Here is a 12,787-nt window from a genome sequence, read left to right on the forward strand (position 1 = left end):
ACGCCCTGCGCGAAGACAACATCTCGCTTATGGGGAGTATAGCATGTCTCTCGCCTGAAGAATCCCCCTCCCCATGTAGCTATCACGCCGAGCCATTGTTCGTGTTTTTTTTCGTGTGCTGTGTTTCGCTACCGACACTTGTGGTTTTGTTCAGTCATTGTACTAGTTTTGTCTCATTTTTATTTTTTGATTCTTTTATTATTTTGTTTGGGTTTCTTTGTGTCTTCACTCGCATCTTCGTCGGCTAAGGAGGGCATGTTGCGGTGGCATCATGGCTTATGTTGCAAATGACGGTTCCAAATCTTCGAGTGCTACATGGGCCAAGCACTCGTCGTGCAAACCTTCGCGCACAACAAGATCCATTTGGTAAACCTTTGAGGACAACATGGCCCATGTGGCAAACCTCATCAATTGGATTGGACCAAGCACAACACGAGTCAGATCGAACGACTATCCCATGATGGATCCAACGGCTTGCGAGCCAGTTAATCTATTCAAAAGATCAGCTGGACGGCGCCTAGCCTTGAATTTCTTTTTGAGGGGTTGTCGGGCCTTGATTTACTGCATTTTTGGGTGTGTTTCCAGCCTGAAAATAGCCCGGCCCGGCCCACAAAGAAAAGAAGAAAATTCTAACCTAGCCACCCACCCACTCGACCTCCGATTCTGCCGGCGGCGGTCGGTCGGTCGCTGCAGGCTGCATCTAGCTTGGGCATAGCATAGCCGGCGGGGACCTCCAGGCGGCGGGGCACCTTCGTTTCGTCGCTCTCTCCTCTGCTTCCTGGAGGTCCAAGTCGTCCTCTCCTTCCTCGCTCGCCGGTCAAGATCTCCACTTCGCACTCGCGGGCATCCTCGGGAGAGCAAACTAGAAGAAGAAGAAGAAGGTAATCCGCTGTTCCTAGCTAGCTTGTATGCGTTTCTGCTTTTCCAAAATGGCGAATTTACATAGTATCTGTGTCGGTGCATTTTAGGACCGGACTGCCGTGTGGGTGCAGTGAAGATCCCTTTGACCAGTAACGAACGAATCCATAGCTGCTGCTTGCCGTGAGGGATGGCCGGAAGCGGCCTGTGGGTAGTTGGATTGGCCTCCCTTCTTGCACTCCCTGGGATATTCGTCTCCATCTCCGTCGAGGCCAGCCCGGGAGATGCTGATCCGCACTACAGGTGAGGTGACACACACACACTTCTTGACTCATCTCCTGTTGCAGTTGGTTAAAAATATTAAATCTCCTTTTCTATCTCGAAATCGTCATATCTTAGCCTTGTTGGTACTGGAATCCATAATTCACTATCCTGCAGTTTGATTCCAAATATATGAACCGGAAAACTGGAGACCGTGGATCTAACATGGTTATTGTTTGACTTCGCCTTGACAATGGAATGATATTGAACCTTAAAGTATTGTGGATGCATTGTTTTAAGGATAGAAACACAATTTGTATTCCTGGCCGACAGATGGACAATTAATCAAGTTTCAGCTACCACACAATACTTACTGATTAATCTTTGCCACCTAATGTACGAGGCCCTGCCCCCCGCGTCGCTCCAACAGGGGCGACACGGGCGGCTAACCCTAGCCGCCGCCGGCGGTCCCCCTCCCCCTTCTTCTCCTCCTTGTCGCCACTAGAGGAGCCGCCGATGCGTCGCACGGCTGCCGAGGAAGGTGGCGGCGAGGCCTTCATCGTCCCTTCGCGGAGATCTGGATCCACGGGGCGGCGGCCCCTGCTGGTTCGGCGCCGCCGTTCGCGCTCTGGACGGTGTGCGCGGGGACTCTGCCCGGCGTCCTCGACCGCTCGGGTGGTGGGGAGTCGGCGCTTGGCGGCGGCAGTTCGGGGGCCTTCATCCTCGCCAGATCTGGAGGCCTGCTACTCCATCCTTCCTGCTCCTTCCCCTTTGCGCTTGTGGCCGGTGGATGCTGCTGGTTCCGGTGCTTCTGGGGATGGTGGTGCAGATTGGGAAACCCTAGGCCGGCTGGTTCGGCTTGACAGCGGCGTCGGCTTCGGGCGACGCATCCTTCCTGAAGGCGGTGTCGTGGTCCTTATTCTTGTCACCTCCGGTCCTCTCCCGGGTGAAAACCCAAAATCCGGTCTGGATTGGGCAGCGGTGGCGCCATGGGCGTCATCCCCTCCTTGGAGGCGTTGCCTGGGAAGCTAGGATTCGGGTGTGGGCTCATGAAGGTGTGGGCTTTGGCTGCCGGCTGGATTTCTGCAGCTGCTCGCGGCGGCTTTCAGGTTGTGCAGAGTGCCCCTTGTATCTTGAGGGCGTTTCCTGTTTTTCGTGTTCGCGTCGGAGGAGCGGCGTGGCATCTGGTACGTCGACAACGGCGAGTCTCGGCGGCATGGAGCAGTAGGGGTATCGCCGGTGGGCGTGTGATGATGGACGAGCGCAGGATGGTGGCGCTGTCTGGCGTCGTGGTGGCGTCGGTGGCAGAGAGGCCTGGCACGGTTCATGCAACAGTACAGCTCTGAAGATGGATTGATGGTACGTGGCTGCGGCGGCCTCATACCCGGCAGGGGGCCTGGTTGAAGAGCACGCCGGACTGGTGGGTGCCCATACCCGGAAGGAGTCCTGGTTGGGACCTCAGGTCTCAGATGTTAGGTTTGGCTGCGAGGTCTGTTTGGTATTAGGCCCAGACCATCAGCGCCCCTTCATCAGTTACTGTTGTACGACTTTGTAAGGTCTTGTGTTATAATCAATAAAGTGGCCGTATGCATCGTCCAGATGCAGAGGCCGGGGGTATTCCTCCTTTTCGAAAAAAACACAATACTTACTAGCGCAAGTAATTAATAAATTGGTACTCCCTCCGTCCGGAAATACTTGTCCTCAAAATGGTTGTATCGACTTATTTTAGTTATAGATACATCCATTTTATCCATTTCTAGGATAAGTATTTCCGGACGGAGGGAGTACAAAGGTGGATTCAGTTAAATTGGCCGACAGATGAACCTTTAGATTAGATTAGATGCACAAAGATTAAGTGGTGATACATGATTGGTATTCTTGCCATGGCAAATTAGTCCGTCATACTTATTAGATGGAGAGAGAGACTGCAGGTCAGACAATTTACTATTAGATTCATAGGAGCACTAGCTAGAGGTTAGATGCAACTCTGGTTACTATACTACCGCACCTACTTAAGAGCAATTTAAAAGTGTATAAACATATCATACATATGTTGGTAATGGTTGTTACTATATGTTTGATCCTTTTGTGTCACTTCATTGTGAAATACAGTATGTTTTTGTTCTCGTGCTGACTTGACTGAAATTATTTATGTTAAGAATTGCTATAATGGTTGTTGGTTGTTACAATATAATTGATCCTTTCTTGTTACTTCATTGTGACTTGTGACATATGTTTTTGTTTCTTGCCGACTTGACTGAAATACTGGGTTAGCACTTCCCTCCTAATCCAAAAGAAGGCACACACTCTTTTTGGAAGTCAAGTTTGACCATGATGATTGAACTAATAAAATGTGGGTTATGTGTCACAAAAATTAAACCATTAAATTTTTATCCGAAAAAAGACATAGTATGTCTTTTTATACGATTGTCTGATTATGAAAATGATAACAAACTAACTCATTTTTGCAGCAGTTGCTGTGCATCTACTGACCACCTTTAGCTAACTATTGTGACATCGTTGCCTCAGTTATTGTTGGAATTTTTTCATTTTATCGGTCTTGATTTGTGTGACATATCGTAGAACTATTTGTTAGGAGTTATGCATTGTGTTAGGGGCTGTACTTCATTATGATATCACATTGTTTAGAAGTTTCTGGTAACTTGCGTCGTGATTGACCTGCAGAACTTGTGTGGGGGAGTGTCAGAATACGGGGATTATTGGAGGCAACATCATCAGTCACTGTCAGTCCCGGGAGAACGACAGCATATCTGCTGGAAGTTCTTGGTACACACAGGAGGCTCTTCGTGTGCAGTGGAAGCAACTAAACTGTATGACAGACTGCCGCTACTACTGCATGATGCGAAGAGAAGAGGAACGGCGATTAGGTGGCCTGAGCCCTGTTCAATATCACGGAAAATGGCCCTTCAAACGTGTTTCTGTCTTCCAGGCATGTAACATTTGGCTTGTATGTTGATGAGTAGTGAGACTAGTATTTCACCATGATGACTAGTTGACTACTACTAATAACTTGTTTGGCATTTATTATCAGGAACCCCTGTCAGCTGCACTGTCTGCTCTCAACCTATTGATGCACTTCACTGGCTGGCTTTCGTTCTTCCTGCTAGTGAAATACAGATTACCTCTTAGACCTCAGACGAAGAAGACGTACTACGAATACACTGGCTTATGGCATATCTATGCAATATTATCAATGAATGCATGGATCTGGAGCTCTGTATTCCATACCAGGTGCACATTTGCTCAATCAAAGCTTGGGCATGCTGCTGTCATAATAATATATTTAATATCTTGCTCAGCATCATTCATTCTTCATTTTGTAGGGATATTGACTTGACTGAGAAATTGGATTACTCTTCAGCTGTGGCCGTACTTGGCTACTCTTTAATCCTTACACTGCTAAGAATTTTTAATGTCAAGGAGGGGGCTACCCGGGTGATGTTTGCTGCACCTATTCTAGCATTCGTCACAACACACATCTTGTATCTTAACTTCTACGAGCTTGACTACGGTAAAGTTCCTTTTGCATCTCCTAGAGTATTTTTTACCTTGCATACAGTTGCACAAACAGATTAATTCATGTGCATCTTCTGTGTTTATATGCCTGCCTTTTCTTCAGGATGGAACATGAAAGTTTGTGTGGCGATGGGAGTGGTTCAAATTGTCGCATGGGCAATCTGGGCTGGTGTGACCCATCATCCGTCACGGTTGAAGCTTTGGGTCGTTGTGTTCGGAGGAGCTCTAGCTATGCTTCTTGAGGTGTTTGACTTTCCTCCATACAAGGGGTATGCCGATGCGCACTCGCTGTGGCACGCGAGCACCGTTCCCCTCACCTATCTTTGGTGGAGCTTCATTAAAGATGACGCAGAGTTCCGCACCTCCACACTCACACTGGTTAAGAAGGCCAGGTGAATTAAAGGTCATTATGTTGTTCGGTTCTCTCAAGGCAACACAAGCAAAAGCTCGGTATGCTCGGTATTCCTGGGATCGATCAGGACGACAAATCATTCGTCTTCGGGTGTCACTGTTTTGGTCTGCAAACTCAGCATCTTGTTTCTGTGGCTCTAGCCCTCCTGACTTTTGTTTTGATCTATATGAGGAATAGTTGTGTAGTAGAAAAAGTGACATTATCTTTTTCCGTGCCCGTTGAGACAGTTGAGCCTGTGAGTTTCAATAGAAGATTATATGAAGCTAAGCATTGCAGAATGAGCCGTCAGAGATGATGAGATATTTGTAGGGAATGTGTGCTGATTTCTTCATAGGACTGCTTGTTTCTATGACACTTTTATATCTCACAAACTGGCAAAAAGGTACTCTCTCCGTCCGAAAATACTTGTCATCAAAATGGATAAAAAAGGATGTATCTACAACTAAAATACGTCTAAATACATCGAAAATGTATAGGACCTCTCGGGTGCTACGCCCACCTATATTCAAAAATAATTTAGTAATTCAAAAAAGGTCAAAAAATCCCGGAACTTTTTATGGAATCAAACATGACCAGGTATTGCACTTGTATAAAAAGATTTAAATAGGAAATGACTTTTATTGTATCCGGGGTCAAAGATTTCCCAAAAAAATGCTAGATACAAGTACTATTCATGCTATATTGTTGTCATAAATTTGTTTTTTTTTTTGCCCTGAAGTCAACGAGAATTATTCCTTGGCCAAACATTTTATATGAGTACAATACCTAGTCATATTTGGTTCAAAAATATATCCAAGATTTTTTTGGCTTTTTTTGAATTACTAAATTATTTTTTAATATAGGGGGTGAAGCACCCGAGTGCTCCTAATCCGCTTTCCTAGATACATCCCCTTTTGTTTATTTTGATAACTAGTATTTTCGGATGGAGGGAGTAGTATTTGAGTCTCCCAGTTCATGACAGTTGGTTCCAGCTTGTATGCAGGTCAAGAAAAAAGAAAAGAAAAAAAAAATACTTACTTGCAAACATATAACAACAGCAGCATGGTAGAGGCAACTGGAAATTAATACAGCAAACATGGAGGTGACGACTTCCTATTGCATCATCGTATTTGGGAGCCACACACCATTTTTATTAAGGGAACAAATGGCTACACATTAGCTCCAATTATTCAAACTTCCACGGAGTCATATACTACTGTCTGTCTATGATTCTGATTTCCACATCATTTTCCATCATTCACAAAATTGCAATTTCCTTTCCTGTGTGAACCACCACCACAGCACATAATTGTTTTCCTTTTATAACCACGATAACTAGGATTAGCGAATGAACTGAAAACAGTGACAAGAGCTGAGTCCCCCAACTCATCACATTTGCTGTTTAAAACAGTGATGGCGGTGGTCGAGGTAGTGGGCGGTGGTGGTGTTAGGCGGTTAGGCAGGCATTGGAGGGTGGGGCGGCACAGTGGGAGGAAGAAGAAGGCTACAACGAGAGGGATTGGACTGAAACCTATTTGTTTTTCATCAGTTAATAACTGATGCTTAGGTGATCCTTGATATTATTCTCAAATTTTACCCTTAGTCTATCTACTAGTAACTACAAAAAAAAAAGTTAGGGTGAGTCATGAACTTAGAGAAAATATACATGGGCCGTTGGATGTTGCTTTCCGAAGCCCATCTAGGCCCAATAAAAACCCTCTTGACGTGATCATCACCTAGCTCACGCCGCCGCCGCATTCCCCACTCACTCTCCTCCCTCTTGTGCCGACCGAGAACTAACGGCAAGGAGCGGAGGCGGCAGTGCTCTTCGTCTTCGTCCCCAATCTACCAGCCCACCCCAGTCCCGGGTGCTCCTCGCCGCGGCAGGCAACCGGCTGCTATTATCCATCCATCGTCCTACGCTAACGCTACCCTACCTCCGGATTGAATGGCAGGTCACTGCGAGGTTTCCGCCGTCAATGTAGCTGAGAAAGGTTCCTACTTGCTCAAGGTACATGGATACTCAAGAGGGAAGGAGCTATTCAGCAATGGTGAGTGCACGGCTTCTTCCCCTTTCAGTGTTGGAGGCCACAACTGGACTGTGAGGTATTACCCAAACGGTTATTTGCCAAAACATGCCAATGAGATAGTTGTTCGCCTGCTTCTTGATTCAGCTGGTGCCAAGAATGTCAAGGTGAATGCCATATTTAAGGCCTCTTTTGGTTCATAGGATAGGATTATCGTAGGAATAGGAATTTTGTAGGAAATGAGATGACATGTATCTCAAATCCTATGAGTAGGAATAGAAAATGAGATGTCATTTGGTTGACACCAAAGGAATTTTTTCATTGAGTCTAGGCTCATTTTTATTTTCCTATGAAATGTGAAGGATAGGAACCAATCCTATGTAGGAATAGGAATCCATTCCTATGTACCAAAGGGCTCTGAAGGAAAAAATTCTATAAGAATCCTATCCTCTAGAATTCTTATGAAATTTCTCCAAACCAAAGGAGGCCCAGTATGGTGGCAACCAGTTTGGCTCTGGCTGAGCAGCATAACTGCAATGGACTCAAGGAAGCTTGCCTCAAGTTCCTTGCTTCTCCATTCAATTTGGAGGCGATGATGGCAAGTGATGGCTACGAGCATCTGAAAAGCAGCTGTCCATCTGCCCTTAAGGAGCTGATTGCTAGACTCCTGCCGGCTCAAATGAAAGCGGCCAAGGATAATGATGACCCTACCTGAATTAGTTAAGTATATATATATATATATATATATATATATATATATATATATGCATGTTTCATCTTAATTAGTTCTCTACGTATGTGGTTGGATGTGTGCCTCGGGAGAGAAAAAACTGCTATCTATGCTACCTGTTGGCTCTGAAGTTTTATGTCTGCCCAGTCTGTAAGGAACTCTAATTTCTCTTTCTAGGAACCCTTTAATTGAAACTGAACTACTTATTTATATCTATATTGCAAGTAGAATGAGATTGATTATATCACCCCCTATGCTCTCTATGTATCTGCTGAGATTCATGAATGCCAAAAGACTGTAACAACTTCCCTATATGCATCTTAATGATTATGAATCATATGTTGCCGATAAAACGTTGCAGAGGCCGGTCTGCAGGTAGCTCGGAATCATCCCTGTCGAGCCAGCGTTGCGGTCGGTGTTGTCAGATGTATTTTAATTGCCACCATCGTAAGCAATGCTGTATTTCACCGTATTCAATGGATAGGCCACAAGTAGCTGACAGGTACCGAACCTGGGCGAAGCAGCTCCATCCCTCAAATCTGGGCATTTGCGCGGTTTGGACTAGTGACATGATGGGCCATCAATTTTTGCATGCAGGCCTACAGGTTTGGACTGTCATCAAGGGAGAAGATTACTTAAAGATCCTGGGTTATTGGCACTATAATTACGGATCTACAACCAATAGTTTAGGGTTTGTATATCATTTTTTTGGAGATTAGCGATGTGAAATAGAGAAACGCTTAGAAGGAAAGCAGTTTTTTTTCTTGGGAATGTTCAGGCTTGTTAATGTCGAATTGGAAAATGCAGTATATTTTTTGCTCACTAGTTCGTGAGTTCGATAGTATTTTTAAAAAATCATAGGTGCACAGTTACAGAAAACAAAAGAGAAAGGGCCTACACATAATTGTATCATTATCCGTTGGGAAAGAGTGGATCTAGAGCTTGGTACGTGACGTCTAACGAGCAACACTCTTAATTAACTTGGTTACTTTGCTCAAAATCTAAAACGTAACAGTGCATTAATTAGAGGATATAGTCATTAAAAAAAGTGCTGACTGCATAGGTTTGAAAGGTCGCCCAGGATAGCATGGTTAACTCTAATTACGGAGATTACTTAAAGATCCTAGGTTATTAGTACTCTAATTACGGATCTACAGACAATAGTTTGTTCACAAATAGTTTAGTGTATGAACCATTTGTTTGGAGATTAGCAATGTGAAAATAGAGAAACGCTTACAAGGAAAGCATGTTTAATATTTCTTGAGAATAGTTGTCCGTGTTAATTTTGAACTGAAAGTGCAGTATTTCTTTTTCAAAATGGAAATGCAATATATTTTTACTCACTAATTCAACGAGTTTGATGTATCGTAGGCTGCACAGTTACAAAAAACAAAAGAGAGGGGCCCTGCCGCTAATTGTATCATTATCAAGTGGGAAAGAGAGGATCTAGAGCTTCGTGCGTGATGCCTAATGAGCAATACTTTTACTTACATTAGTTAGTTTGCTCAAAATCTAACACGTAACAATACACTAATTAGAGGACTTGTCATTGAAAAAAGAAATACGCTGACTGCACATGTCTGGAAATTGCCAGGATAGCCTTTGCTCCAACAGGCAGCAACGGGCGAGACGCCTAGTCTAATATAAAATTGATACTATTCACTGCCTGCAATAGGTCCGTGTTAAATTCATGTCATATTGACTCAGAGTAGTCAAGTCACCGCTCCACCACGCGCGTCAAACAGCATCATTGCATTCACTCGAGCTGACAATGGGCAAAGGACATACATTTACACTATTCCTGTACCTGTATATTGCGAGGTATACTTAGAAAAAGGCTGCCAGAAGTGAATCACGAAGCATATTCCCACGAGGTAGATAACGAGCTACCTGACGCTCGGCCTCTGCGACGCCGCACTCCATATGTTGCACCCTTTTGCAGTGGAGGGCAAAGTCTGCCACAAGCCAAGGAAACTTCAACTATGGGGTCGGGAACAGTGGCTGGGGCTGGAGCTGGATGGACCGCTGGATCGTTGCACGACCATGGGAGCCCCGATCTATGCTCACCCCTCAAAACCACAATAAGGGCCAATCAAAGAAACACAACACCAGCATAAACCAGTCAGCTCTGAAGTTGCAAGGTGCAATCAGTCTAAGCAACAACACCAATGACCAGAAAGTTCCCAAGAAAAAGTCATCCCCATCTCCTGACAAGAAGAACCTGGTAGCAAGAACAGAGCAGAAACCAAGGGCGGCCGGCCCTAGGCCCTCCCAAGTCAAAGCCGAAGGACATGGAAAAGAACCAAGGGAAGCAGCGGTTCCTGCGGTCACTGCTTGAAACCCACCGCAAAGCAGTTACTGGTCATTGTATGATACATCCTGTGAAGTTTCTCTTTTCTTTTACACTCTTATGTGGTTTATCTCTTACATTGCTGTTTTACCGGAACAAAAAGTGACCAATGTAGAATGTATTTGGTTTGCGCGATTGCACACTTACCTAATAAGAGTGGTTTTTGGTTAGGACTAGGATCTCTACTGTGCATTGTGTGCGGGTGTGTAATATGTTGTTGCCTCGGTCTGCTGGACATAAATGGTTCTGTTGGGACAAAATTCAAGTTCCATCTCTGTTCATAACAAAATTTGAACTTCTAGCACTATGTAAAATATTATTATCGCGACCATGACAGAACAAACTACTCTCTCCATCAAAACATATAAGGCCTAATACGTTTTTCGAGGTAACCTTCGACCATGATTTAGAGTAATAATATATGACATGCATGTTACATAAAGCATGTGAAAGAAGTTTCTAATGATATAATTCATATGTGAAAGAAGTTTCTAATGATATAATTTTTATACTCCTTGCGTCCCAGAATAAGTGACTCAACTTTGTAATAACTTGAATACATCTCATATATTATTAATCTTACCAATGGTCAAAGGCAACCTCAAAAAATGTATTTAGGACCTATATATCAAGTGCTAGTAGGCTGGAAAATGAACAGTAACTATAATCTCAAGTAAACTTGCAACAAATCTAAAGAAGAAAGAAATCTTGAGGTGCTAGCACTATGCCCATTGTATGGTGTTAAGGATGAAGCTTTTTTCATGCTTTGAGAGAGGTTTGGCCGATGGAATTCTGGCCATGAATGGCTAGTACACATCAAGCTGGTAATGGGACACGAGCATCTGAAGCTGTTTCAACTTGCCAGACCATGTTCGTCATGCAAATTTGTTCCAATAAACCACCCTTCCGATACAAAGGACCGATTGAGCAATGCAATGCCCAGGCACAGGATTTCACTCATAAACCTTTGACAAGCAACACAACTCTTCAAATTCAGTGCATAGAGAAACGGAAGACACGTCGAACTGCAACTTACACTCATAATCTGATTGTACATACCTAGAGCATTTGGAAATTTCTCTTCTTTCCAGAGTTTGCACAGTTTGTGCGCACTGGTGATGCACCGACCCTAGGGAAGAACCACCGTGCAGCTTTGTACTTTCCCGGCGAACCACCGACGGGGCGTTGAAACAGCACCTTCTGCTCCTCCATGGAATACACGCCCCAAGTGTCCTGTATGTAGGTTTCGTCGAATTCGCTCACAAAGTAGATGCAGTTGCCCCTGCACCCCGGCGTCTCCGATGCACGCACTGAGAACGACGACTGCTGGCTCACGAACAGCGCCCGGTCATCGGCGAGCCTCTCCACTTTCACCCATCGTGACCGCTCGAGATCAAGCTTGTACACCTCGAAGCCTCTGATGGTCTTGGGGCAAAGGGGTTCATCTGGTGCGAGCAGGTGAGAGTTCCGGAGGTAGCGGTACCGGCAGATCGGGGAGTACTGCTCGAGAATGCTCGGCGCACGGAGCCTCGCCAGGCGCCACGGCGGCGGCGCACGCGTGTCCACGGTGTGGGTGAAGCCGAAGAACTCCATGGCGTAGAAGATGCCGCCGCTGTAGGCCACCAGGTCGATGGCATCGCTCCTTGTGAACTCTTCCGGCAGGAGCAGATTCTGCTCGGACCACTCCTCCTCCTCGCGCCACCGGAGAGTGACGGTTCGCTCGAAATACTGGCTAACGAAGAACGCGTCGGCGCCGGCCACGGCCCTGACCGTCGGTTGAATCAGAAGCCTGTGCCAGGGCGGGTACATCTCGATGCTCTGGAACGCGCCGGTGACGGGGTTGACGAGGACGACGCGGTTGTCTTCCGCGAAGGAGAGGCCGCCGCAGGGCAAGGCGCCAGACAACTTTATGCTGTCATCTTTCGCGTGGCTGACCGTGGCCGGCAGACGGGCGGGGATCACCGGCGCCGGCGACTCCTCGTCGTCGGTCGGCACGGAGAAGATGGCGCCACGGCGGCGCTCCAAGTCGGGCACGAACAGGAGATCGAGGAAGTACTCGTCCTCGTCGAGGACTTCGAGCGCGAACAGGTGCGGGGTGGGTCTCGCTAGCCGCTCGGAGATGGTCGCCGCCCAGGACTTGCAGACGGCGGCGAAGGGCGCCGACTCGAGCGGGCTGATGCGGCGGAGGATCCTCTCCGTGAGGTGGAAAGGGAGGCCGCCGATGGTTCCGCTCGCGGCATCTCCGCCGTCGGCGGGTTCGTGTTGGAAAAGGGTCTTGCTTGATGGAGTGGCCGTGGGTTTGATCAGCTCCATGGAGGAGAGAGATGAGAGGAATGTTGGGGTGTGCGTTGGCGCCGGCAGATGGTGGAGGAGACGACGGGGCTGGTGGCGTTGGCCGGAGCGAGACAAGGGAAACGGCGAAGAGAGAGGTTGGGAGCCAGGGTTTGGAGCGCAGCCACTGGGCCAGTTCGGACTTCGCAGACGGCTCTACATAGAAGGCCCGTCTAAGGAGTAGTTCTTTTCGAGGGCTGGGCCCACTGTAGAGGTTGCTCAAAAAAAAAACACCACCGAAGAGCGCCGGCCTCCGAGAAACCGGTACTGTTCATCTTCGTTTTTTTTCTTTTGAAAAAACA

The 12,787-nt window shown here is 46.4% G+C and overlaps 2 protein-coding genes across 2 annotated transcripts; one reads left to right on the plus strand and one right to left on the minus strand.

Moving 5' to 3' along the window:
- Positions 1 to 633: 633 nt before the first annotated feature.
- On the plus strand, positions 634 to 5,346 carry LOC125520541 (uncharacterized). The gene is made up of 6 exons (XM_048685493.2): positions 634 to 881; positions 969 to 1,161; positions 3,805 to 4,069; positions 4,172 to 4,371; positions 4,464 to 4,651; positions 4,760 to 5,346. Exons 2-6 carry the CDS (start codon positions 1,049 to 1,051, stop codon positions 5,050 to 5,052), a joined length of 1,059 nt encoding a protein of 352 aa, XP_048541450.1. The 5' UTR covers positions 634 to 881; positions 969 to 1,048; the 3' UTR covers positions 5,053 to 5,346.
- A 5,669-nt stretch (positions 5,347 to 11,015) lies between these two features.
- On the minus strand, positions 11,016 to 12,549 carry LOC147958096 (uncharacterized). The gene has a single exon (XM_087536572.1). It carries the CDS (start codon positions 12,465 to 12,467, stop codon positions 11,214 to 11,216), a length of 1,254 nt encoding a protein of 417 aa, XP_087392698.1. The 5' UTR covers positions 12,468 to 12,549; the 3' UTR covers positions 11,016 to 11,213.
- Between the last annotated feature and the right edge of the window lie 238 nt (positions 12,550 to 12,787).

The sequence above is a fragment of the Triticum urartu genome, chromosome 7A (assembly GCF_056163025.1).
Source record: "Triticum urartu cultivar PI428250 chromosome 7A, HENAU_Tu73, whole genome shotgun sequence".
NCBI classification, from domain to species: Eukaryota; Viridiplantae; Streptophyta; class Magnoliopsida; order Poales; family Poaceae; genus Triticum; species Triticum urartu.

What these genes read in the sequence shown, in the direction of transcription:
- LOC147958096 (XM_087536572.1), bottom strand. Translation starts at nt 12,467, where the DNA reads ATGGAGCTGATCAAACCCACGGCCACTCCATCAAGCAAGACCCTTTTC.
- LOC125520541 (XM_048685493.2), top strand. Translation starts at nt 1,049, where the DNA reads ATGGCCGGAAGCGGCCTGTGGGTAGTTGGATTGGCCTCCCTTCTTGCA. An exon ending in AGCTCTGTATTCCATACCAG is followed by an intron (nt 4,372 to 4,463) that starts GTGCACATTTGC and finishes TTCATTTTGTAG; the next exon opens with GGATATTGACTTGACTGAGA. An exon ending in CTTCTACGAGCTTGACTACG is followed by an intron (nt 4,652 to 4,759) that starts GTAAAGTTCCTT and finishes CCTTTTCTTCAG; the next exon opens with GATGGAACATGAAAGTTTGT.